The sequence below is a fragment of the Aplysia californica genome, unplaced genomic scaffold (assembly GCF_000002075.1).
Source record: "Aplysia californica isolate F4 #8 unplaced genomic scaffold, AplCal3.0 scaffold00134, whole genome shotgun sequence".
Lineage (NCBI taxonomy): Eukaryota > Metazoa > Mollusca > Gastropoda > Aplysiida > Aplysiidae > Aplysia > Aplysia californica.
The window spans coordinates 560,327-583,644 of NW_004797404.1; the positions used below are offsets into that span (position 1 = coordinate 560,327).

General features: G+C 39.9%; 2 protein-coding genes across 2 annotated transcripts in view; one reads left to right on the forward strand and one right to left on the reverse strand.

Annotated features, from left to right (window-relative positions):
• Nucleotides 1-604, reverse strand: part of LOC101861358 — a 29,073-nt gene extending 28,469 nt beyond the window's left edge. The window contains exon 1 of the mRNA XM_005096658.3: nt 451-604. The gene's annotated coding sequence lies outside the window, so the exon portion shown is untranslated. The remainder of the gene's footprint in view (nt 1-450) is intronic.
• Nucleotides 605-713: 109 nt separating this feature from the next.
• LOC101861579 (thymocyte nuclear protein 1) lies at nt 714-22,748 on the forward strand. Its single transcript, XM_005096659.3, has 7 exons — nt 714-1,279; nt 10,245-10,420; nt 13,741-13,809; nt 14,307-14,402; nt 17,115-17,176; nt 20,058-20,242; nt 22,591-22,748. The coding sequence occupies exons 1-7, from the start codon at nt 1,216-1,218 to the stop codon at nt 22,635-22,637; spliced, it is 699 nt and encodes a 232-aa protein (XP_005096716.1). The 5' UTR covers nt 714-1,215; the 3' UTR covers nt 22,638-22,748.
• Nucleotides 22,749-23,318: the final 570 nt, after the last annotated feature.

Sequence of the window (23,318 nt, forward strand, 5' to 3'; positions counted from 1 at the left end):
CCAATTGGTCCAATGCATGTCTATCTCGATTAAGAACAATCAAATATTTAAAAAAAACTATTAATTTGCGACGGAAATGAAGTTGACATTGGAAATGAAGTTGATATTCGAGTTCAGCACAACATCAGTAGAAAATGGACTGACAACATATCAGTTCAGTAGCTAGATCTAGATCTAGATATCTAGATCTAGATCTAGATTCTAAGCTAAGTGTAAGACGGGAGAGAAAGTAAAAAAATATCAAGAAAGGTATTTAATTAACGCGTTTTGGGGATCTTCTGTTAGTTTTAGTAAGTCACTGAATGAACAAAAACAATGAGCTTCAAAAAAGAATCAATTGATGGAAGTGATGCCTTGTGAGCAGACATTTTAGCGTCCATAACAACGAGAGTCCGTTAGACTCAACTGGGCATTATTTTATGCAAAGAAAACATAACGGTATAAAATCACCTGAACAGCTCTTATTTCGATACGACACCATTTAATCAGAATAATCACATGATATATGAGGCAAATCTGTAGCCACGAAAAGGGACTTCAATGTCAAATTAGCTCATCAAATCTACATAAGAAGACATTTTGGAATGCTGTTTAGGCATTCACGCGCATGCGTCATTTTATGACCAAAATACTCTACTGCACGAATAAACAGCACAAATAAAACATTTTCTAGTCCGAAAAAAAATTGATCTAGCCTAGATCTAGATCTTATGTGGTATCATTGTGTTTGTAAAAAAAAAGCACAATAATTATTTGATTATATTCACATATTATTCCTTGTCAAAAGTTTTTTTGTCAACCAATGTAACAGGTGCGAGCCAAGGCAAGGAAGTCCTTGGTGCAAGCATTCACGACGTCACGAATTAGGATAAAATTGTATGATAATCCGTTCCTATTTTTATATGGTTTCGCGGGAGAGGCGATTTAACCACTGAACTGATTTATTACGAGTGAGAAAGAGTTGTGAAAGTTGAAAGTAAAATAGCACGACTTGTTCTGGACCTCTGTAAGTCTGTACCTGTAGCTCTAGATTAGGCTATACATACGATGCTTTGCGCATTTTAACGGTTCTGGGGAAAAAAAAGAAAAATACCTCCCAAATATCCTCTGGAAATAGCTTGCTTCTGCTGAGTGAGTGTGAGGAGCCTGGCCTGAGGAGGTAAGAAGCTCAGAGGCTTTCTATCTGGGATCCCCACTGCACACTATAGATCTACTATGCCTCCAAGGAAACGGAAAACTCCAGCCTCAGGCCGCTCAAGGCGTGATTCCAATAATTTAGGTAAGTACAGTAGTAATCTTGATCTACTAGATCTAGATCTACTCTTTCAACGCCTTTTTACTTTCGCAGTGGCAACGTTCACGGCGCCGTGAACGTAGTCTGCAGGCTAGGTTCACGGCGCCGTGAATGTAGTTGGCAGGCTACGTTCATGGCGCCCTGAATGCAGTTTGCAGGCGCTGTTGAGGCGACGTTCACGGCACTCAAGCTTCGTTTAGACGGAGCGTCCACTGCCGGTTAAAGGCTAAGGCATGATGCGGGGGAGGTTTTGAAATTCGTTAAGAAGAAGAAACTAAGCTTACAAATGTTGTAGCATCATTGGGTAGCATCAATATAAAAAGAGTGGAGAATTAAGTCATGAAGTAAAATTTTGAAAATTCTTTTGTGTTGCTATGGTAACGCCTGCCATATTAGAATGTCATATATAGAAAATGCACACATTTCTAAAAAATCTATCATAAGAAATGATTTTAAATGTTACAATAAGTGGTTTTGCAGCCTTCCGTGGCTGTTTTTAGAGGATGGACTTGGCATTTTTGATGTAGGAGGAAAATCTTTTCTAGAATCGAGGTCCTAAATATGGGAAAATTTTGACCACAAAAATCTCAGATCCAAACAATGGATTAAATTTATAATAATATAATTTATTCAAGATTTTATTTTGACGTCACTACTTATTACACTAGAATAATGTTTCATCTATCAATATTCCGAAAATTATGACGATATCTTAACAACTTTTCGCATGATAGATTTTTGTGTCCCCACCCCCACCCCCACCCCCACTGAAAGAGCCCAATTTGAGAGAAAACTCCTAAAAGTTTGGAGGTGCAAAACTTACTGTAAACGTAGTTCGTTATACAGTGGCGTCCAAAAGAAACTTGAAAATGTATTCACCCAGTCATCGTGTTAAAGCCTTGCATTACCCACTCATGCAGCATACATATTTAAAGCTAAATAAATTCTTCATCATCTGACACATTAATATTTAATCTATTTTAAGAGACACCCGAGACGTTGTCACTCAAAATTGACCTTAAAAAAATAAGGCTTGGCAAAATTGCGCGAAATCAAAGAAACGTAATTAAATTGTCTTTGCGCATTTATTGAATATCAATATTGATCGAATGGCGATATATTGAACTAGCTGGGCCCCCTTTCGATGAAAGGAATGATCGGTGCATTAACATCAACTGAAAGTCATTGACCTACATTTACACTCTACTGGAATGAGGCAATAAATCTTGAGAGATGCAAAAAATTAGAAGGTCTAGATCTACACTCTCAAAACAAAATGCGCCTCGCGAAATATCACTTTGCAATAAACAATATTTTATTACGATATTTTGTCACGATAGTTTTAAACATAACGGAAAACAGAGCAATCACAGATACCACACAAAGCTTCGACTCAACACTAATTGTGTTCATTGTTATTTTGCTTAGGAATCATTGGCTTTGTGTTGTGTACGAAACCTTTGGGCATCAATTCTATTTAGTTTTGGACATATTTATCAGTCGTTTAATTTCAAATGTCACAGAGAGTTGCAAACAAAGGGTCTGAATTGGGGGCAAAGTCGTTTTTCTTCAGCCGCTGTTTCATGGGACTTCACATACCTGTAGGATTCATATCGGGGCTGTTTGCTGCTAACTATTTGAACGTTGACTTGATTTGGTTTTTTAAGAAATCTGTAATGGCATTGGCCCTATGAGAAAATGCCGTGTTTCGCATGGGGATGACTACTTGAATAACACCTTGACAAAAATAAGGGTTAGACATGACGTTCCAGCACTTGCGCGATGTAGTCCACTAAACCAAGGCATCCGTTGATTCGCACGAGAGCGGCTTTGTTCATTCCACCCCAGGCCACCCAAAACCATGGCAGTTTCGTGGCCTCTTTCCTCACTGACAGCAGATGTTCAAAATTTTACAGGGTCTGTGTGCAAAAGAGGTTTCGAGCTCGGTAAGAAACCAACAGCTCCTGAACAAAAACAAAATTAAAACTAATGAACTCAAGTATCTGTTACGTCCAGGTTTTGTGAGGCATTTGTAACTGCTCTGTTTTTCAATCTTCATTAGTTTTCTGTTCAGCTCTTCGTTGTTGGTGTTTTGGAAGCTCTGAAGGGCATTGAATATACTTTTGCTAATGCAATATGTGTAGTCATCTTTTGCAATTTCAAAGTCATAAATACCATAAAAATTGAGCATCTGATGAGATTTGGCATCTCCGTCACACAGCATCCTGCTGCATACTAAACCTCAGTGTTCCGCTGATTTCGTGAATATTGTTTCAGCCTCCATAGCTTTTGCACTTCCTTGTAAATTTTGCTGGCACTTTATTTGATGGTGGGTTCTCAAAGGCAGAATAAAAAAGTGCATATCCGTCATTGTCACCTACTTCTTTATCTTTCTTCATTGGTGAAATTTTCTTTTTGGCAATGGGGTGAGGAGCAAGTTCATCCCCATCTAAAGTTTCCTCTTCACTATTATCACTCTCACGATATATTCCATCACTATGCCTACACCACTAGTGCCTCAATGTTCGAACTGTCGTGTGATGTGCTGAAGAATGTCGATGTCATTGCAGTAGGCTGTGGTAATCTTGAGAAATTGAGACTAGGGCTTCAAAGAATTTTGGAAAGGTGTTCAAAAAGCATTTTCTGAGCTCAATAACTGTTGAAACTGGGGTAGTGCCGAAACAGCACTCCCATCTTGTTGATTAGACGCTAGCATCAGCATCAGCAAATGTCATTGAAAGAGACGATTATGAGGCTGAAACAAAAGAATGAATTGAGAGTAGGAACTGATCTAAAATCTCTGTTTGTCTGTCTGTCTGTCTGTCTGTCTGTCTGTCTGTCTGTCTGTAAATATAAACACAAGTACAGTTTTGGTGTAGAACAAAATAAAACAGTAAAGTTGAGTAAAGGGAACATTGACCAATAATGAGTTTCTCAGATAAGGAGACCTGGCAATAATATTGAGAGCTTTCGTTTTCAGTTCTTGTCTTGTGTCTTGTAGTTGCAAGAAATATTTAAAAAATAACCGTGCTATCAACTTTCCTAATCTCTTTACTGTATAAAAATGCATACATGATATGAAATACGCTTGCAAATAGTTTGAATGAAAGAATGAATGTCTCGTTCTGGACCAAAGACATAATACGCGCGCGCACACACATACACACACACACACACACACACACACACACACACACACACACACAGAGAGAGAGAGAGAGAGGCAGAGAGAGAGAAGGTTGGGGGAGAGAGAAAGAGAGAAGGGAGAGAGAGAGAAAGAGAAAGGGAGGGAGAAGGGGGGGGCGGGGAGAGACAGACAGACAGACAGAGACAGAGAAAATAGAGAGGGGGGGGGGAGAAAGAGAGAAGGAAAGAGAAAGGGGAGAGACAGACAGAAAGAGAGAGAGAGAGGGTGTTTGCTATTATGATAAGAATTATTCCCGTCATTTTCTCTCTGCGTCGGTTCCCAGGCTTTTTCTTTTTTATTCATCTTATGGGATGGAACATTTGAAGCTGGCCAAAATATTAAATATACGTCACTGTAGTCACTGACTAAAACCGGCTGTGGACGCTTCGTCTAAACGAAGCTTGAGTGCCGTGAACGTAGCCTCAACAGCGCCTGCAAACTGCATTCAGGGCGCCGTGAACGTAGCCTGCAGACTACGTTCACGGCGCCGTGAACGTAGCCACTGCGTTTTACTTTTTAGTTTCGGAGTGTCTACACGTACACGGTAACCGGGCACCTAGCCTCAGTGTCTATGTTATGTACAGTACACGGTACCCGGCAACCGGGCACGTAGTCTCCGTGTCATGTACACGGTTGCCGGGCATGTCATCATGTAGCCTCAATATCTATTCTATGTACACGGTAATCGGCAACAGGGCATGTAGGCTAGTCTCAGTGTCAGCAGAGACTATATTAAATATTATATAATTAAATACAATACTTCCTGGTGTCACGTACACAGTAACCGGGCAGTTCAGAACTCCAAGTCCAGTTTTTGTCTTCTGGTGTTGCCTTCATCCCCACCCCTCCTCGGACTGTACCTTTAAAAAAAGAAAATCACGTAGATTAGATACTGGGACTAGATCTAGGTGTCCGGTTACTGTGTACGTAGAGATACTAAGACTAGGGGAGACTAGGTGCCCGGTTACCGCGTACGTAGATACTGAGACTAGATGCCTGGTTACCGTGTATGTAGACACTACGGTATGATCATTCACGTCATTGCACTTTGTTTCTGTTCAGGTTCAGAATTGTTCTCTTATAAAACATTTTCTTATTAATGAATGATCTTTTCTTTATAAACTAGATCTAGTCAACAAAAGTTAGGGAATGCACTGTAAAAACAGTGATATATTTGCATGCATTCTTTCGAGGTTTTACTTTTACTAGTTAAGCTAGATATTGGTGAAATGTTACTCTCTGACTAAACTAATGGGCTTGTACACATCAGGGTTTGAAATGCACGTGACTCCTGTGCGCTGAGCTGGGGAGGGGGCAAACGGGCCCAATGTTTTCAAATTGTCGATTTTTATTCTCTCGCTCTTACAGTCAAGAAAAATGATGAACGCTCAAAAATCAGTTTTCACGTGCAAGATTCATGTCTCGTGAGTGAGTTGCACACACTCATTTGCCCTGTGGATACACCATTCTGTTGCTGTAGGGCTAAGCGTAAACATGCCTCCTCAACAGAAATTGTCTGATGTAAATAGAGGACGAGCCTTTGCTTGGGTACAAGATGGTGTTTCACTCCGACAAGTTGCTACACGTCTTCGATTGTCCGTTTCTGTCATTTCACGGCTGATTCAGCGTGTCAATGCCACTGGTAGTGCCCAAGATCAGGTCGACCTAGAGACACTAATGCAAGGGAAAACCGATTCATTCAAAGACAAGCTCTGCAGTCGAGATCCGCTCATCCTGCAAATCGCATTCAGATACGGCTGAGAGCGGCAACGTGTGTTAACATTAGTTGTCAGACAGTACGAAGACGTCTTCATGAGTTTGGACTTAATGCACGTCGACCAGCAGTCCGTCAGCGTCTCACCCCAGTACACAAGGCTGCTCGTCTTTCCTTTTGCCGATGTCATGTAAGATGGACACATCAACAGTGGACAAACGTTCTCATCAGCGACGAGTCCCGGTTCTCTTTGCATCACAATGACGGTAGTATCAGGGTTTGGAGGCGACCCGGAGAGCGGCTCCTCGATGCAGCCATCAGAGAAGTGGTGCCTTTTGGTGGTGGTTCCGTGATGGTATGGGGTGCATTCAGTCTGAACCACAGAACACCTCTGTACCATGTGCAAGGGAATCTCACTGCAATACGCTACCGAGATGAGATACTCCGCCCATTAGCACTACCTACTCTGCAGCAGATGGGGCCACACGCGGTGTACCAGGATGACAACACCCGACCTCATAGAGCGTTGCTTGTCCAAAACTTCATGCAGCAGGCTGGCATCAACCGAATGGACTGGCCGGCCTGCAGTCCGGACTTGAGTCCCATAGAAAACCTCTGGGATGAGCTGCAACGTCGAGTCAGAGACAACTACCCCCCTCCAGGAGACGCGCAGCAACTGTTTCAGATGCTGCAGGCAGAGTGGCAGGCGATGCCTCAGAGAGTGTTCATCAACCTCATGAACTCGATGAGGAGCCGGAGTACTGAGTGCCAGGACAATCGTGGTGGGAATACTCATTATTGAAATCATCGGAACTGTTTTGTTTTTGTTGTAGTCAGAAGTTAACATAACTTCGAAACCACTTGACAATTTTGTGATTTGGGATTTTAACCCCTACCAAACTCAATGAACTTTTCAAGCAAGTTAAAATGGAATAACTTAATTTTCTTTTTTTGTTATTTGGTATACACATGTTTATTAAAATGTGTTTGTTTGTTTGTTTGTTTAGTATAGGGTTTTACGGCGCTCGCAACTGCTTAAGGTCATATGAGCGCGCGGGACACACCTAATACTTTTTCGTTGATAGGAAATTTTGAATTTTGCCCGGGTGGCGGCCGAAGCCTACTCTTATCGATTTTAGACCACCAAGGGATCTTTAACGTGCGCAACTTGCACACGGGCCCTCCAAGATTTTTCGCCCTTGTCCGAGAAGGCTAGGTGTAGATCTTTCCTACCAGAAGATCAGGGGTGTGGCAGAAAGACAGCAGTTAGGAGGAGCCAAGGAGTAGCAGTAGAAAGGCTGCAGAAAGAGTCAGGAGCCCAGAAGAGGGGGCAAAGGAGGTGAGGGGGTGGGGGCAGAAAGTGGAAATGAAAGCAGACAACAGAACATTGTTAGAGATCAGGAAAGGATGTGAAAGGAGACAATTTTAGAGAAGAAAATTTTTTGGTCGCTACCCGGAATCGAACCCAGGACCTTTGAATGAGAGGCCAACACCTTAACCTCTAGGCCACGAGAGCCCCTTTAAAATGTGTACCAGATTTCATTTCGTGTTGAAGTTTACTTTCGAAGTTATACACTTTTTCCCAAATGTTCCTTAACTTTTGTTGACTAGTTTATGTATTTTTATTGGGAGTGTCTAGATCTAGATAGACTAGATTCTGGATCTAGATCTAGATTAGATCTAGAGTCTAGATGAATCTAAATCGAGACATTCATGTTACAGTGGAGTCCACTTATAGCGAGTCCTGAAATAACGAGGTCTGTTATAAAGACACTCTTCTAAAAACCTTTTTTTTCCCCCTTCTTTATCATTGTAAATAAAATACTGCTATAGCGCTATCAGACAAACAGGCGTGTCTATAGCAGATCAATAATATTGTTGCTGCTGTGCACACGGCATGGGCCAATGATACATAACGTAAAACCTTGCAAGTTGAGAAACTTGTTGGTGAACTAGCGTAACAAAGAATGGGAGAGCCCACGTGTGTGTCAACAATGAAGGCCAGAGCAAATGAGTGGGGAGGGTGTGGCATGCGCAGACAAGCAGAACGCAACGCATGATAGGCCAGCCTAGTCTAGATTATCTAGGTCTACCATGCCTCTCGCTTCTCCGATGCGGGGATGGAGAGGTCACAGTGCTGTGACTGTGATGGATGGAGTGAATGTGTGACATGCGCTAGAAAACGGAACGCACCGCAGGGTGTAGTGGTGTAGGGGACAAGACAGCGGGCGAGTTAGCCTAGAGCCCTTTCTTTCTGATCGCCATCGCCGAGCTGTGAACATCGCTAGTGCTTGAGAAAGAAACCTGATTCGATTTTTGATCAAGTAAGACCTAGAGGTCGTGTTGAACACAATCATCATCAGGGGAGGTAATACAAAGATACAAACTGAACACCAATCTCATAGATTAGGCCTACATTACTATTTCCCTTGAATTTATCACTGGATCCCTTTTAACAAAAATCCTACTATATCGGATATTTCGCACCAGTCCCGTCCCTCTTGTTATAACAGGATTCCACAGTATTTCGAACTGAAAAGGCTTCAGGAATGACGTAGGGTTGTTCAACACTGTAGACTGTAACATCACAAATGTTGGCAAGTGTGCCATTCTTCTATGAGTCTGCTGTCAAATCCAGCCTACTTCAAAGATTATGAATAAAGAACTGGCTACAATTACTACTCCAAGAAGACTTCAGATCTAATACCAGATGCCTACGAAGATACTGAGGCTGAGTTTCTGGTTTAGCAGATAAAATGTTCTTTCTGGGAGAAAAATGGAAGCCACGTCTGTGGGGGCTGTTCACCCTGGAAGCAACCTCGTTGAATCCGAGCTCGCTGATTTAAGTGCTCGTTGAATCCGGGTTATTTTTATTAATTTTAAATAAGCAAATAAAAGCCCGGGGAATCTATCTCATGTCGTTGAATCCGAGTTCCACTGTATTTTCATATATATATATCAGTTGCCCATGGATAGGAAATAATTACCGCTATTTGTCCTGGTCGAGGAGGAGACTCAACAGAAAGAAGGAAGAAAGGAATGAGTGCACCGATCACCTGACTGCAAATTCTTTCACTGATTCTGAATAGAAAGAGGGTATAGTGAAAGAAGGATCAGACATAATATAGTACGAAAGAGAGGCATCTAATTTGCAAGTTGCACACGTTAAAGGTCCCTTGGTGGTCCAAAATCGATAAGAGTAGGCCTAGGCTTCGGCCATCACCTGAGCAAAATTCTAAATTTCCTACCAACTGATGTGCTTATGCTCATATTATGCAGTTGCAAGTGTAGTAAAACACCTACCCCCCCCCCCCCCCAAAAAAAAAAAGAACAAAAAACAACTGTTAACATGTCGTTAATTAAGTCTTTTGAGCTCAAGTTACTCTGTAGAATGCCAGTGGTCAGCAAAATGTATTACCCCCAGATGAAAGTATATAACAACTTGGGAATGAATGTTGCTCCGGTCTTGTTACGCTTTTAGTTTAAAAATCCTAATCTATAATTCAGACTTCACCACCACCATCTCACCATCTATCCCGTTGACTGGATGTCTGTTGGGGCACTTTTGAAGATTTGGCCTCCAGCTTCCTCCACTCCTTCAGGTCTTCAGCTTTCCTGAGCATGTCTTTGAGTTCCAGCCCTGTCCATTCCTTGATGTTGTCCTCCCCGCTCTTCTTCCGTCTGCCTCTGCTCCTTTTTCCCTGGACGCTGCCTTTGCGGGATCATCTTGGCAGGGCCAGATCAACGGGTGATGTGTCCATACCATTACCATTGCAGTTTGCATTTCCTGACCCAATTGGGAAGGTCAGCATATGGACTCAGACTGCTTAATTAAAGAATTGCTCCAGTTCTAATGTATGTGTACTTCTGGCTCAGGAAAACATTTTCTGTAGAAATTTTTTGTATATATTATATATATATATATATATATATATATATATATATATATATATATATATATATATATATATATATATATATATATATATATATATATAATATATATATATATATCAAAATTAACGTCAACTCTACTCTTTCACTTTCAGATGAGAAAAAGACTCGCAAGGAGCAGAGTGGCAGTAAAGAAACAGTCTTTGATAAGAAAGTTGCTTCAAAATCCAAGGATAAAAGTCCAAACGGAAAAGACAACTCTCCAGTGTACTCTCACTGGCTTGTCAAATCTGAACCAGATTCTCGCTTTGAGAAAGGTATTGATGTAAAGGTGAGTTTCCCTTAAAGGATGGGGGAAAAAACTTTCTGATTTTCCTAAATGTTGATTTGAATTATATTTGAATAGTCTTCATCTCTGTTATTGGTATATATCAGTTTCGGTGTAAAATGCAAAAATGTACCAAATTGAAATACAAACCATTCATTCAGTTTTTTATTGTGAGAATTCATTGCTAGTTCAAAATTGGGAAAGCTGATATTCAGCGCTTTATTTTGAACTTATCTAAAATAATGTGAATCTAAGAGAACGGTGAGACTTATGGTTACTGTAATATAATAACAATACAGTTTAGCACACACATAGTGAACACGCACATAGCAAACAGATTTTCAGGTCCCAAATTGATTCTCATTTCCATTCTTTGTATTCAAAACACACATAATCATCAGTTATCATAATAACTTTGGTTAAGACAGTTTTATATATATATATATATATATATATATATACACCTGTACAAACGGACACTTTCCATTTCCTTCCCCCCCCCTTGCGTTTTTTCTATATAATTTAACTGTAAAACGGGCACCTGTCCGCCGCGGCCACCATATTTCAACACACAACCCCTATCACACAAAGCAAAAAACACCTGTCTTAGACGGCCACCTTAGTGACTCCATTACGCTTTGTCATAAATTGTGCATTGGCCCCTGGCGTTGTGGGCGAGCCATCATCTAAAAACCTGTCGTTGCTAGGTAGTCCCTCCAACTGATCATGTTGCGTAGGTCCCTCCCACTGTTGACCAATAGGTAACAAAATTAATTTTCAGCTGCTGGTGAAGTAAGCGTGTGATCCCTCATAACCCATAAGCCCCGCCCAGAACCCATACACAAATCGCAAGTGAGATGAGTGGTCACTGTTTACCCAAAGTAACAATGGACGTCAACATGAACTTGTGACAGAAGCGTCGCTTGTTCTCCGAGTGGTAGTACGGGTGTTTGTTTTACCATAGCACTTGATCCTCCTTGTCTGACACATTTCGTTTTATTGTCACCCGTGCACAAAAGCAGCAACAAAATAAAAGAAAACCCAGCGAAAACAACAACAACAATGCAACTACCTTTGGTTGGGACCTCAGAAAGGAAAGGTTTGTTTTCTCAGAAAGGAATGGTTTGTTTTCTTCATCTCGATCAGTCCTGCCTAAGACGGACACCTGTCTTATACGGCCACTTTTCTCCTTGACAATGGGTGGCCGTCTTACACAGGTTCGACTGTATATATATTATAATAATAATAATAAACTTCATTAAAAACGCCTGACTTTTCAAATGCACGCAGCGTTTTAAAAAATCATGTGTTTTATGAAAAGAACACAGTGTTAGCTGTTACTGCTATTGTCCACTATCAGGCCATTAGACGAACTTTCTTTTGTTGGTATGGTATCTTTCCTTTTGTGACATAAAACATGTAAAACATTGTTACTGCAATGAATCAGCTGTGATTGCTCTACAAATTATCACTTAACTGTTGTGAGGAAGAAATGCGTTCAGTTCCCTTTATTTTACTCTCAACTGTTTGCCAAGTTGAGCACTGAGGAGCATAACGGTGCCACTGGGATGCTCATCACTGGTGTAAGTCATAGACGCTTTGCGGCACAGTTTAATATTGATCAACGGACAACTGGAAGGCTGCAAGAAAAGTTTCCAGACAACTGAAAATGTCACTGACCAACCAAGAGCGGGGCAACCAAGGGTTACAACCACATATGATCAGCATTTTTCATATTTGCTACCCAAGAGATCGGTTTTTTGGCCACTAACAGCGAGAGACCCTCAGGGATCTAGAGAAACAGTAAGTGCAGCATCTGTGTGGTGTCGATTGACGAAGGCAGGTTTAAGAAACCGCAGACCCTACAAAGGCCTGGTGCTTACTACTGCACACTGACAAGCTCGTGTAGACTGGTGCAACCAATACTCAAAGTGGATGCCCAGAGACTGGGACGGGGTTGTGTTTCTTAACAGTCTAGGTTCTGCGTAAGTCATAAAATGATGAAAGAAGTGTACACCAACCATCAGGTCATCAATGTGCAGCAATTTCGCAGTGCATTGATCGCAGAATAGAATAACCTACCGATACCACAGAGAACCATTCCAAGTCTTACTCCGTGCATGCAGTGTCGAACACTCAATACCATTGCAACAAAAGGCGGCCAAACTCGTTACTGTACATTTATTGAAAGGGGGTATGTTTAACATTACACAACATAAACACACAAGCCGGGATTAGACCACCTCTTTTTTTCAACATCTGTTGATAATATATGTTCTCATGTCTCCGTGTAAACGCTTTTACTAATCCATGCAATAGTTTTCATTCCAAGTGCATTTCTTTAAGTGAGGCGTTTTTAATGGAGTTGAGGTAAAATGGGATAAAAACTGCTACCATTGCATATTGGGACTTATAAAGCCACAATCCGGACTGCATTTCTCTTCCCCATATTTCTTGGTCTCTGCCAAAGAACCCAGTCATAGAGAGACCGGAAGACTATTTTTTCAAACAGACTGGATTCTTAGGGGGAATTTCTAGAGGCATAGCTCAGTTCCCACCTGTTGGCTTCCCTTGTTTCTTCTATTATGAAATAATTACCCTTGGGCAATACTGACACCTTTTGGAAGGTAAAGAGGTTTGCTTTGTAAAACAAAATACAGTAGAACCCTGAGAACAAGAAATTCATGGAAAGAGAATTTCTTGTAAAGTTAAGTAAAGTTTTAATGCTAGGAATTTCTTTGCGTGGTTGACGGGTGGCCTGGTGTGGTTTTCTTCTTTTTTTCAAAAAAAATTTCTATCATTTTTATTTCTTTTCCTTATTTCTTATGTTTGTTACTCTCTTGTAAACACCTAATCTTCTGCGATTTTATGACCTAATTGTGTTGTAAGTGCAGTAAAATGTTTACTGAAACAATTTTTGTGTGTGTACAAAATAAGACAGACGTTTCAGGTCCTTAATGATAGTTTTTATGTTAATGAGCTTGTTCCCTGATGCATAGTAAAATTATGTAACAAGCTTCAGTCACAGTATCAATTAGAAGCTGATATCCTAAAGTGTTGTTGATCTGAATTGTGAAACTAAATTTCTTACTTGAAAACAGTGCGTAAAGACTTCTATAAAAGTGTACTGGTTTTTGGAAAAATATAGGAGTGTAGTGTTTTGTTTATTTAATTGAGGAGGGAGGTCAACAATGATTGATGATCAGATATATTGTTTAATGTTGATAAGTTATATGAACAATAGAGGTGGATTTTTTAAAACTTAAAAAAAAATTGTGTCTTTCTTTCAACACTGTGTTTTGTTTTTCTGTTTCTAATTTCAGTTCAGTTTTGAAGATTTGAAGTCTTCTCCAGACCAAACTGCGTGCTGGGACGGGGTCAGAAACTATTCAGTAAGTTTTTATCTTTTTCCTTTTCCTTCAGCCCACTAGTGTATGTGGACTGCTGGTTGTCACACTCATCAAAGCACAAGTGGGTTTGGTTTTTTCGTGTTTATGGGTTATGTTATGAATTTTAAAAATGCAGTGATTTAGGCTACTCTTCTTTATGTGGCAGCTCTCAAAGTGTCATTAGCCTATGCACCTGCACACTAACCTTTTTTGTCTCTACTCTTGAGAAGACAAGGACATTGATGCTGACTGCCCTGAGAGAAAGGATGGGAAACACTTGATGATGATTAACCCTGAGATGTCCAATAGACCATTCCACACAAATTAAGGATGGAACCTATACCATACCACGGGACTAACGATTCCATTTTTAAATAAGTAAATGCCTACTTTTTTTCAAACTCATTAAATGTAATATATACTTGCTTAAAGTAAGAGGTTTGATTTGATTGATGATTACATTCATACAATTCATTTCCCATCTGTTCTTTTATTTGAAGGCTCGAAACTTTCTTCGGGACCAGATGAAGAACGGCCATGATGTGTTTTTTTACCATAGCAACTGCAAGGAACCTGGAATCGTTGGGATTTGCAAAGTAAGATGTTGTTCTGGTACAGTGGAACTTGCATTCACCTAACCTCGGAAAAACTCTATAAAAGGAGAAGGATTTGTCCTTTTTCACAATTCGTTAGTTTTAGTGAAATATCTTTATACAGTGAACATGTCAATGAGGGAGCTCCAACTTGGTGAAGTCATTTGCAGATTAAACAGCCCTCTCTGATGTGGCGTCGCACATTTTTCTCTCATTTCAAACCTTTTACTCTTTTCCTAGGGGACTTTCGACCGCCCTGCAACATGGACCATTAGCAGGCTTATTGTGTGTTATATACGGTACAGGCTATGATTGACCTTTTAGAGACACAGCCATTTTATTCACCATTGAAAAGCATCCTATCATACCAAGACTTGCTTTGAGGGCATGTGCCAGAGTCAGGAGGGGTCGTATGAGTGGTCAGCACGAGGGGGGGGGGGGGGGGGGGGGGGGGGGGGCTGTGTGCTGGGCATGGATCATCGGTTTAGTTGCAGTTCTGGCATGACTACTTCATAGATTTCTCCAAGCTACTGAGTTCAAAGACATAGATCTACAAAAAGACTTGCGCACAGATCTGTAGGCCTAATCAAAGCTGGCCCTAGCAGTGTATTATCCAAGTTGTTCAGCAAACAGTCTGTCATGTCACAGACATCCATTTGAGCCCAGTTTTCTTTTCACACATTCGTTATAGCGGCAAACAGAAGGGAACCCCTCTAGTTTGAACCCCTAATTGCTCTGTATTGAACAAGTCAAAAAGATGAAAGAATAGAGCATATTTTGTAGAGAACACAGCTTTGCATTAAGGTCTCTGTCAACATTTTTTTTTGAAAGACAAGGGTAAGACACTAGCTGCCTTGGACATCAGCTTAACAATTGTCGCTGTTGATGGCAATCCATTAAGTCCAAATTTTGAGAATTTTCAAATTTTACACGCTCCCAAAGCTCTATCAAGGATGCACCTTTCAGCATCACCAAAATGCAGTTCATTGCTATGGTCAAGGTTTACAATTTTCTTGCTCATCATAATTCCTGATCGGAACAAAGCAACAAAAACTTGGGGTTTTTTTGTCTCTGATGTAAAAAGTGCCCAAATGGGCCCAACTGGATTGCTTGCAACACCAACATATATGTACATGAATATGTTGATAAAGCAGTTCTGATGTAGTTCACACCAAAAAAACCAGAAGGTGAATCCTATGCTCACCAGACCACCATGTTCAGGGGCTATACCAAGAGAAGCAAGTACTCCTGGGCACCACTGTTTTTTTCCCTTTAATCATGCACAGTGGTATATCCAGAGCAGATGTCCATGTCGCTATCAGTCAGAAAGCTCACATTAGACACCCTTTCGTTTCAATAAAGTTAAAGTTCGAAACGTTTTGTTGGGTGTGAGTTTCACTATATTCTGAATTTATTTTTAAAAATATGTTTCGTTCTAGAAAATAGTACATCTCATCGTATTGGTTCTCTGAAAATATAGTAGAATTGTATAGATATGAGATGATCGCTAACAGTGGAATATTGTTTAATGTATATAATGATAAATTATATTTGGCTTAAAATGATGGTTAGGGTCTAAACTTCTTATGTCATGTTTACCTCATCATAAAAAGAGTACGGCACAACTGAGTTTTTTAAAAATGGAGACTTGAGCCCAAGTTCGATGCGTTTGTCGTAAGTCAATATGGTTAACTTTCCGAAATAGTGTATCACAGTGGTCTCTGCCTAAGATCCCGGTGCTCGGGAGCTAGGAAAATGTGGGGTGTTAGGCGAACAGGATCTTAGCTGAAGTGCCAAGGGGAAAATCTACGGTGACCCATGTTAAGGCCCAAAGGGTAGAATGGTCCCCCTTCACTCTGAAATGAACTGACGTGACCCTTTGGTGGGTTTATGACTTATGGTGAGCAAAGAGTGGTCAGTCTTTATGACCAATCACAGTGGCATGGGGCTTGCCATTTTCATTTATTATCCTATTGTGAGTCTAAAGGTCTATTCTTATCCAGTCCCCCCCCTTACCTGTCCAAAATTTATAGCTTTCCATCTCTGACAGAGTTCCTCCTATCTTTTTCGTAACGCTTCATTACGTTGTGATCACACCAATTCAAATTCAGTCTGTCTCACAGATTCGGGAGTAGAGACAACTGCTGCTATGGTCAGGGAAGAGTTTACTGTTCAATATGGTCCCGTCAGGAGCGAACTTGTAGGCCCTACCCACCCAGCGTGTGATGTAAGTTTAGGTGGAGAGCTGTGATGCGAGCGGTCAGTTCACACCTCGGTATGATCCCGTCTGGGGAAAACATTGTACCGTTTCATAGAGTTTTACATCGCTTTTGTGATCACGTTCACGAGAGTGGCTGATCTTTGATGCGACGGGCAGTTCAAATGATCTCAACTTTTCACTCTTGGTTGATCGACCCTGCCCATCAGGGTTTTTGTTCCATAAATTATGATCTGAAATGCAGAATCTTAGCCGAATGTAGACCTTCAGAGTGAATCAGAGTTGTATAGTAAAAATTCTGCATTCTCAAAACAGCGAGATCTTAAGTGACCAGGATCGTAAGCAGCGGGATCTTAGGCGGAGACTACTATTCCACTAAGACTACTTCTCTTTGTGTCCGTAATCTCTTGTGTATCTTTTATTTTAGATAGATAGTACAGTGTTAATTGTTGATAATGTAAACAGTGTATGTTTTTCTTCCAATGACTCTTACACAGGTAGTCAAAGAAAGTTACCCTGACCACACACAATTTGATTCTAAAGACCCGCACTATGACAGGTATTACTGTAATACTTTCGTTGTAAATTCTGTCCTTGAGAAATAGGAGAAATTGCTTTTTAAATGGATGTTTCTATCAGTCAACGTTTAAAAAATCTATATAGAAATAGGATTTACTTTTATATCATCAAGTATTAGAACTTTCTATTAAACTTTTTGAAAAGTTTTGTTTTTATGAAGTATTATGTTGTAGTACTCTTGCACTTCTGAGAGATTTCCTTTGCACATGTTTTTGTGCCGAATTCACCAAATAAATAAAACTTTATTGGAATTAGATGGTATATTATATCACATACATTAAGCTTAATGTATACAACTAAATTCTCATTAATAAATATTTCTTGCCGCAGAAATTAATGTTGCCCGAAACATCGGGATTCTAATTATGGTCACGTTTCTAGAGTTCTCTGTGGCTCTAATCATTTTGAAGAGTGACTGATGTCCCAGTTCTGGAAATTATCGTAGAGCCAAGTCTGGGAAACACTGGTTGTATGGAGTGTGGCTACATCCTGCTAAAACCATGCTATTCTTCCAACTACTTCCTCCTTTGACCTTTAATTTAATTAAGTTCTTAGATTCTCTTATTTTTCTCCAAAAGAAAAGATTAAGTGACAGTGCTGCATTAAAAAAGAGAAAAGTCAATCATTGTTGGTGTTGAAATAGAAAAGCAGTCAATACATTGCTCTATTCAGGGTTAGTAACTCTTTTCAATAAGATCAGTCAAATAATAATGATAATGCAGATAATTTTCTGTAGCGCCACTACCATCAAAACTGCTCAAGGTGCTTTACAGTGTATCATATTCAGGAAATATAGACAGAGGTTTTCTTGTAGTCACTCTGAGTCCACTTGAACTTTTGCATGTATTGGTTCTTTTGAACTATAAAGACCTTTGGAAGTTTTGTGTGTAGGGGGACTGGCTTCATAGTGTCCAGGTCTATTTGATAACGCACCTTTTGTGTTGAGTGTGTGTCTACTGGAAGTTTTAGCAGTTTTGAAAAGTTAAAACAAATTAGTACACGACTAAGGTCTCTAATTTCATAGTTTTCAGATGTTTGTAAGGTACATTTCGAACAATTCATAAATATATAGCAGTGTTTTCAGAGAGACATTTGGTGTGGAAGCCAAAAGAATAGCGTCAACAAGTTGAACAAGCTGTTCAGATGTCACAAGCCGTGCAAATAACATCTTTCAGGAGAGTTGAAAAACTACTTCATTCTCTTAACAATAGCCTTCACACCTACATTATGTATGTTGTCTTGCTTTTTTCAACATCTAGAATTTGAATTTGTACGAAATATTTCTGGGGCTCATTAAGAAACTGCTATAAAAATCAGTTTTCAAAATTGTAGGTTTATTACGTCTGAACCGCTGGCTAACAGTAAGCTTACTTTCTTTCTGAAACACCGTGGGCTGAGAGAGATAACTAGTGTGTATTTGCCTTTGATTTTGTGTGTTTTTTTCTTTTGTACTTTTTTCATTGTCACTTTCACAAGTGAGGAAAATTGTTCCGTTTTGAAACTTATACCTGATTACTTAAGTGTTGATATTCTTTTAGGATAATTTGGTGCGAGTCAAAATTTCTTATTTGAAGTAAGCATGTTATTTGTCAAGACGGTATTATTGTAATAATATTATATTATTATGTTTTGGGAAAAGGAATATTTGACATATCTGTAAAGTGTGCTCAAAATAAAGTACAGTCGAACCCGTGTTGCACGGAATTGCAAAGGAGCAAGAAAAAAATTATGTCTTGGACAGGGGAATTTAGGGGGGAGGGGGGGTTCAAAGGCCCAGCCGGTGGGATCAAGGATCACTTGTCCAATCGGCAAGCAGTGGTCAAAACTTCACACCTCTCAATTGCTATCCTGTCTGATAATGACATGCGTCAGTCTTACTTATCCAATTACCACCACTGCTTGCCTTTCATAGGACCACTATTTGACCTATTAAAAACAGAAATGTTTGAACATCTTTGCTTCCACCCTTAGCCCCGCCCACCGGTGTAACAAGCACAGTAAACCAATGCCACCCCTCACTGCCATCATGTAACAATGATTTGTTGAACTTTTTTCTTGGCTGGCAGGCATTAGTCAATCTAATTTCACACCTCTGGCTTCTGGCTACCCAGGAAAGTTTCCTGCAGTCGTGAGATTTCACACCCACACTACCCTGGCCATCTGTATCACTCAGGGCTCACATGATGGGGTAACGCCTACTCCCAAATAGCACCCCCTACTCCCCTTCCTTGCCCAGCGACATGACCATGGTGTTAAGTTTAGAGCTGGCGGAACCAAACTTGCGAGTTTTGTTTCAAATCAGGGCTGAGGGGGCAAAGCATTTTCCGTCTTAGACAGGGTAAACCCTCGGAAGGGAGCAGATTTTTTTTTCCATTTCCGCGTTAGACAGGTTTCCATTTTATACAGGTAATTAAAGAGGAGTATTTCAAAGGGGGAACGAGGAGCTTCCATTAAGTCAGGTTTCTATTAAGGCAAGTTTGACTGTACATGTATACCTTTGATTAATTACGTTTAACGTTACAAGCATACTGCTCTTAAATGTAATGATTTGAAGGGCCAGTGGTCATAGTACATATGCTTTTATTAAAGTTTATTTCACTTATCGACACGAAAGTGTAAGTTTAGGAAGAGATTTTGGTGCAACAGTCATCTTTTCCGAAAACAAAACATTAAAATAGGATTTTTAAATAAAGATGGATAGTGTCCAAGCTTATAACTAAATTGTCTGCTATGGTAAAGTGAAAGAAAAATCTACAATTTTGGCTCTTCATTCCAATGCTTATAATTATAACACAAACACGTTTTGGTTGTCTTATGGAATATATGTCTTAACTGATTTTTTGTTGTTTTTTATGTTTCAGCTCATGCAAAACAGACAACCCTAAATGGTTCATGGTAGATGTGAAATATGTTCGACCTTTAAAGAGATTCATATCTCTTGCTGAGTTGAAGAAGATCCACCAGGAACATGCTCGAACTGGGGGCCCATTGAGCAAAATGGCGATGTTCACAAGGGCCAGACTGTCTGTACAGCCAATTGCCAATGGTAAGTTTAAAAGTAATGTTAAGTTTTAAAGTTAGTAAATCTTGTACAGTGAAACTCACATTCACCAAGCCTGGACTGACTAAACGGAAAGGAAAAGGAATCCCCATTTTAAAAAGAATAAATTAAAATCAACAAAATAATGTGTATTCACTTACTGAACACTTGATTGAACGAACTGTGACTCACCGAAGTTGCTTGCAACGAGAATAGCGCCTGCTTATGTGGCTCTGTGAGTTTTTCTCTGTCAAGTGTTCCACGGATGGATTGTCAGCAGTGGTGTAGTGCTGATGTGATGTCATCTTTGTTTTTTACAGCTGCTGAATAGTGCAGTGTGCAGGCCTAGGCCTTGTAGCTGTGACGTCAGATGCACAATGGAACGGGTGACCTTGATACCTAACTTCAGATTCAATATTGACAATCAAAAATGAAGTTTGCTTAAGTTTAAATATGGCATCAAATCAGGTTTTGCATTAGTCACTTTGCTTATTTTGATAACCTGATTCCAAAAGTGAAATACATTTTTAGTGGTGATAATTACATCTATTTAAGAAATTCTACACGCAAAGTTTAATCCAGCGTAGCGGCAAACTTCGCAAAGAGATTTTGCATCGCAGCTCGCCTCTCCCAATTCTGACTTGGGGAGGGGGGATGAGGGTAGCGCTGATCATGGAACGAGACGCATGGTCTCAGACCTCACCTCCTGGTATCACTGCCAGTATTAGTACTCAACTGGCGGTTCTCGACGCCCTGTGCCGGGAAAGGACTGGCACTGGGTTTCGCAGGTACCACACAGCACTATTGTACACCCCCTCTTATATTACAGTGGAACTCGGATTCAATGAGCCTGATCTAAAATCTCGTTGAATCCGAGTGTTCGTTATAGCAAACAGGAGGTTTTGTGTAGATAATTACAGGCACGGAGCAAGTAATGTATAAAGAGAAGTCACAAGTAGTGCCTGAAATGCCTGCGTATTATGAGCTGTGTAAAAAAAAGACCGATTCTTTCAAATGCACGCCTGAGTCATCTCGATTGTTCACCAAAAAGGTGTGTTGCGGAGTAGAGCCTAACGGCAACTTTTGATTCCATAGACCAGCGCACAATTCATTACGTCATTACGTAGGTCTACGTCAAGACTAGCTTATCATTGTAATAATGATCAATTGCCGAGGGGGAAAAAAAAGACTGACGCGTTTGTATCTTTGACGTTCAACGCCTGGACCGCTAGTGGTGTGAAAATAGAAAATAAGAAAATTCTCAAAATTTGGACTTGGTGGATTGCTTGCGGCAGCGACAAAATGCAGCACTTTATTAAAAGTCTGTTCTTCAGTCTCAGTTTATGAGTTCATTGTCATCGTGGTACAACGGAAACCATTTAGCACAAGTTCCTTAGTTGTTTTTTTTAAAGATCATTCAATTATGCTTTTCATTCAATCATTAACTCTAACTTTTAACCCTGTCTGGACAGTGGCAGCGTCCGGTAGTCGAGGTCCATAACCATGGCTGGACGGTACCACCATTCGATGCCAAGTTTTTATTGTATTATGGTACTGGCAGAATATAAAAAAAGTACGGGTTAACTAGCCTTTAGTTTGACCCAGAAGTCAAAGATAAATTAATTCTACGTCTGAGTAATGCTTTATTGATCCGTTTGACACGCAACCAGCGGTTTTAAATACGTAATAGTCGCATTTCCACAAAACACAAGAGAATTACGCGGAAATGTGATTTTAAATTGCATGGTTAAAGAGTTAAGAGAGTTGGTTGATGAAAGCTAAGTATGATGTTTTGAAAACCCCCTACTTTTGTTTTTTGTGGGAATATTGGGTTGCTTAGGCTTTGGTTCTCAGTGAGTTAAAAAAAGCATGCTGTATGTGTGAGGTGGGGGTTCAATGCGATGTGGCAGTTTGAAAGCTTCAACAAGAAATGAACAGACTTGGGCATTCTGTAAGTTGATTTGATATCATGGTGGACTACAGAGCAAACAACCCTGGTTTGAAACCCAGACTAGGCATTCTTGAACTGGAGTTGTTTTGTATTTTCGAAGGCTCTCAATCCATCTGGCTCGGTCCAATCGGAGATGGGCATTAAATTGTACAGCCTCTAGTTTAGTTTAGTATGTGGTTTTACGGTGCTCGCAACTGCTTAAGGTCATATGAGCACGTACGGCCTCTAAGCACCCTAACTGTAAATGGGATGTTAAACCCATACACTTACTTACTAAAACTTACTTACTCTACTGAACTGGCTTTTTGGTTTCAATTCATGAAGAGTTGACTACTACAGTTTACTGCTGAAAGTTTCATAATTGATTTAGACCTGATTAATTTAATCTTTTCTCTTGTTTCAGATGAATGGGATTACATTCTCACATTGGAAGACAAAAAGTCAGCATAAAATTCTTCACACTGAATGAGCACTGATGTATTGGGCTAGACCTCAAATTTAAGCTAAAAAACCATGCTTTTTCCAGTTGGGAAAAGATTGTATTTTGTTACTTGAATGTTGGAAAAAAAATCATGTTACTTGTTTGTAGAAAAAAAATTATCTTATACTTGTTTGTCGGAAAAAAATATATTTTGCGATTTTTTTCTCTGAAGAAGAGAAATATGTATCTTGTAAGTTGATTGTTGGCATATATGTGAGGCATCATGGTAAAATCAGGCTCTTGTCAAAATAATTAAACTAAAGAAAATGGCATTTTCTGCCGGTTTGGCAATTTTTATCGCTTTTTGTTGTTGTTTTTTTTGGCTCAACATCATTGTTGTCCAATTAAGAACACATTTCTGGGTTGATTAAAGACACAACAATTGTAAATTTTCAGTTTCCAAGGACTCTCAAGCTTTGAAAGTCACCAAACTTTGGCGGTCATTTTCTATCTAATTTTGAGTCTGAAACCAGGTGACCCCCACCTATTTCAATTCAAAATATCTCAACTTCTATTTAAGATAGAATGGTAATTTTTTCATTGAAAGCAAGACAAATGAACAAGTTTTGAGATTATACCAGTCGCTGCACATGCCCAAGAATTGATGAGCGCCTGATTCCTCCGCATCGTAACACATAGATTGATCTTGG

Coding starts and splice junctions, on each gene's coding strand:
- LOC101861579 (XM_005096659.3), top strand. CDS start 1,216: ATGCCTCCAAGGAAACGGAAAACTCCAGCCTCAGGCCGCTCAAGGCGT. Junction 10,421..13,740: donor AGAAAGGTATTGATGTAAAG/GTGAGTTTCCCT, acceptor TTCTAATTTCAG/TTCAGTTTTGAAGATTTGAA. Junction 13,810..14,306: donor ACGGGGTCAGAAACTATTCA/GTAAGTTTTTAT, acceptor TTTTATTTGAAG/GCTCGAAACTTTCTTCGGGA.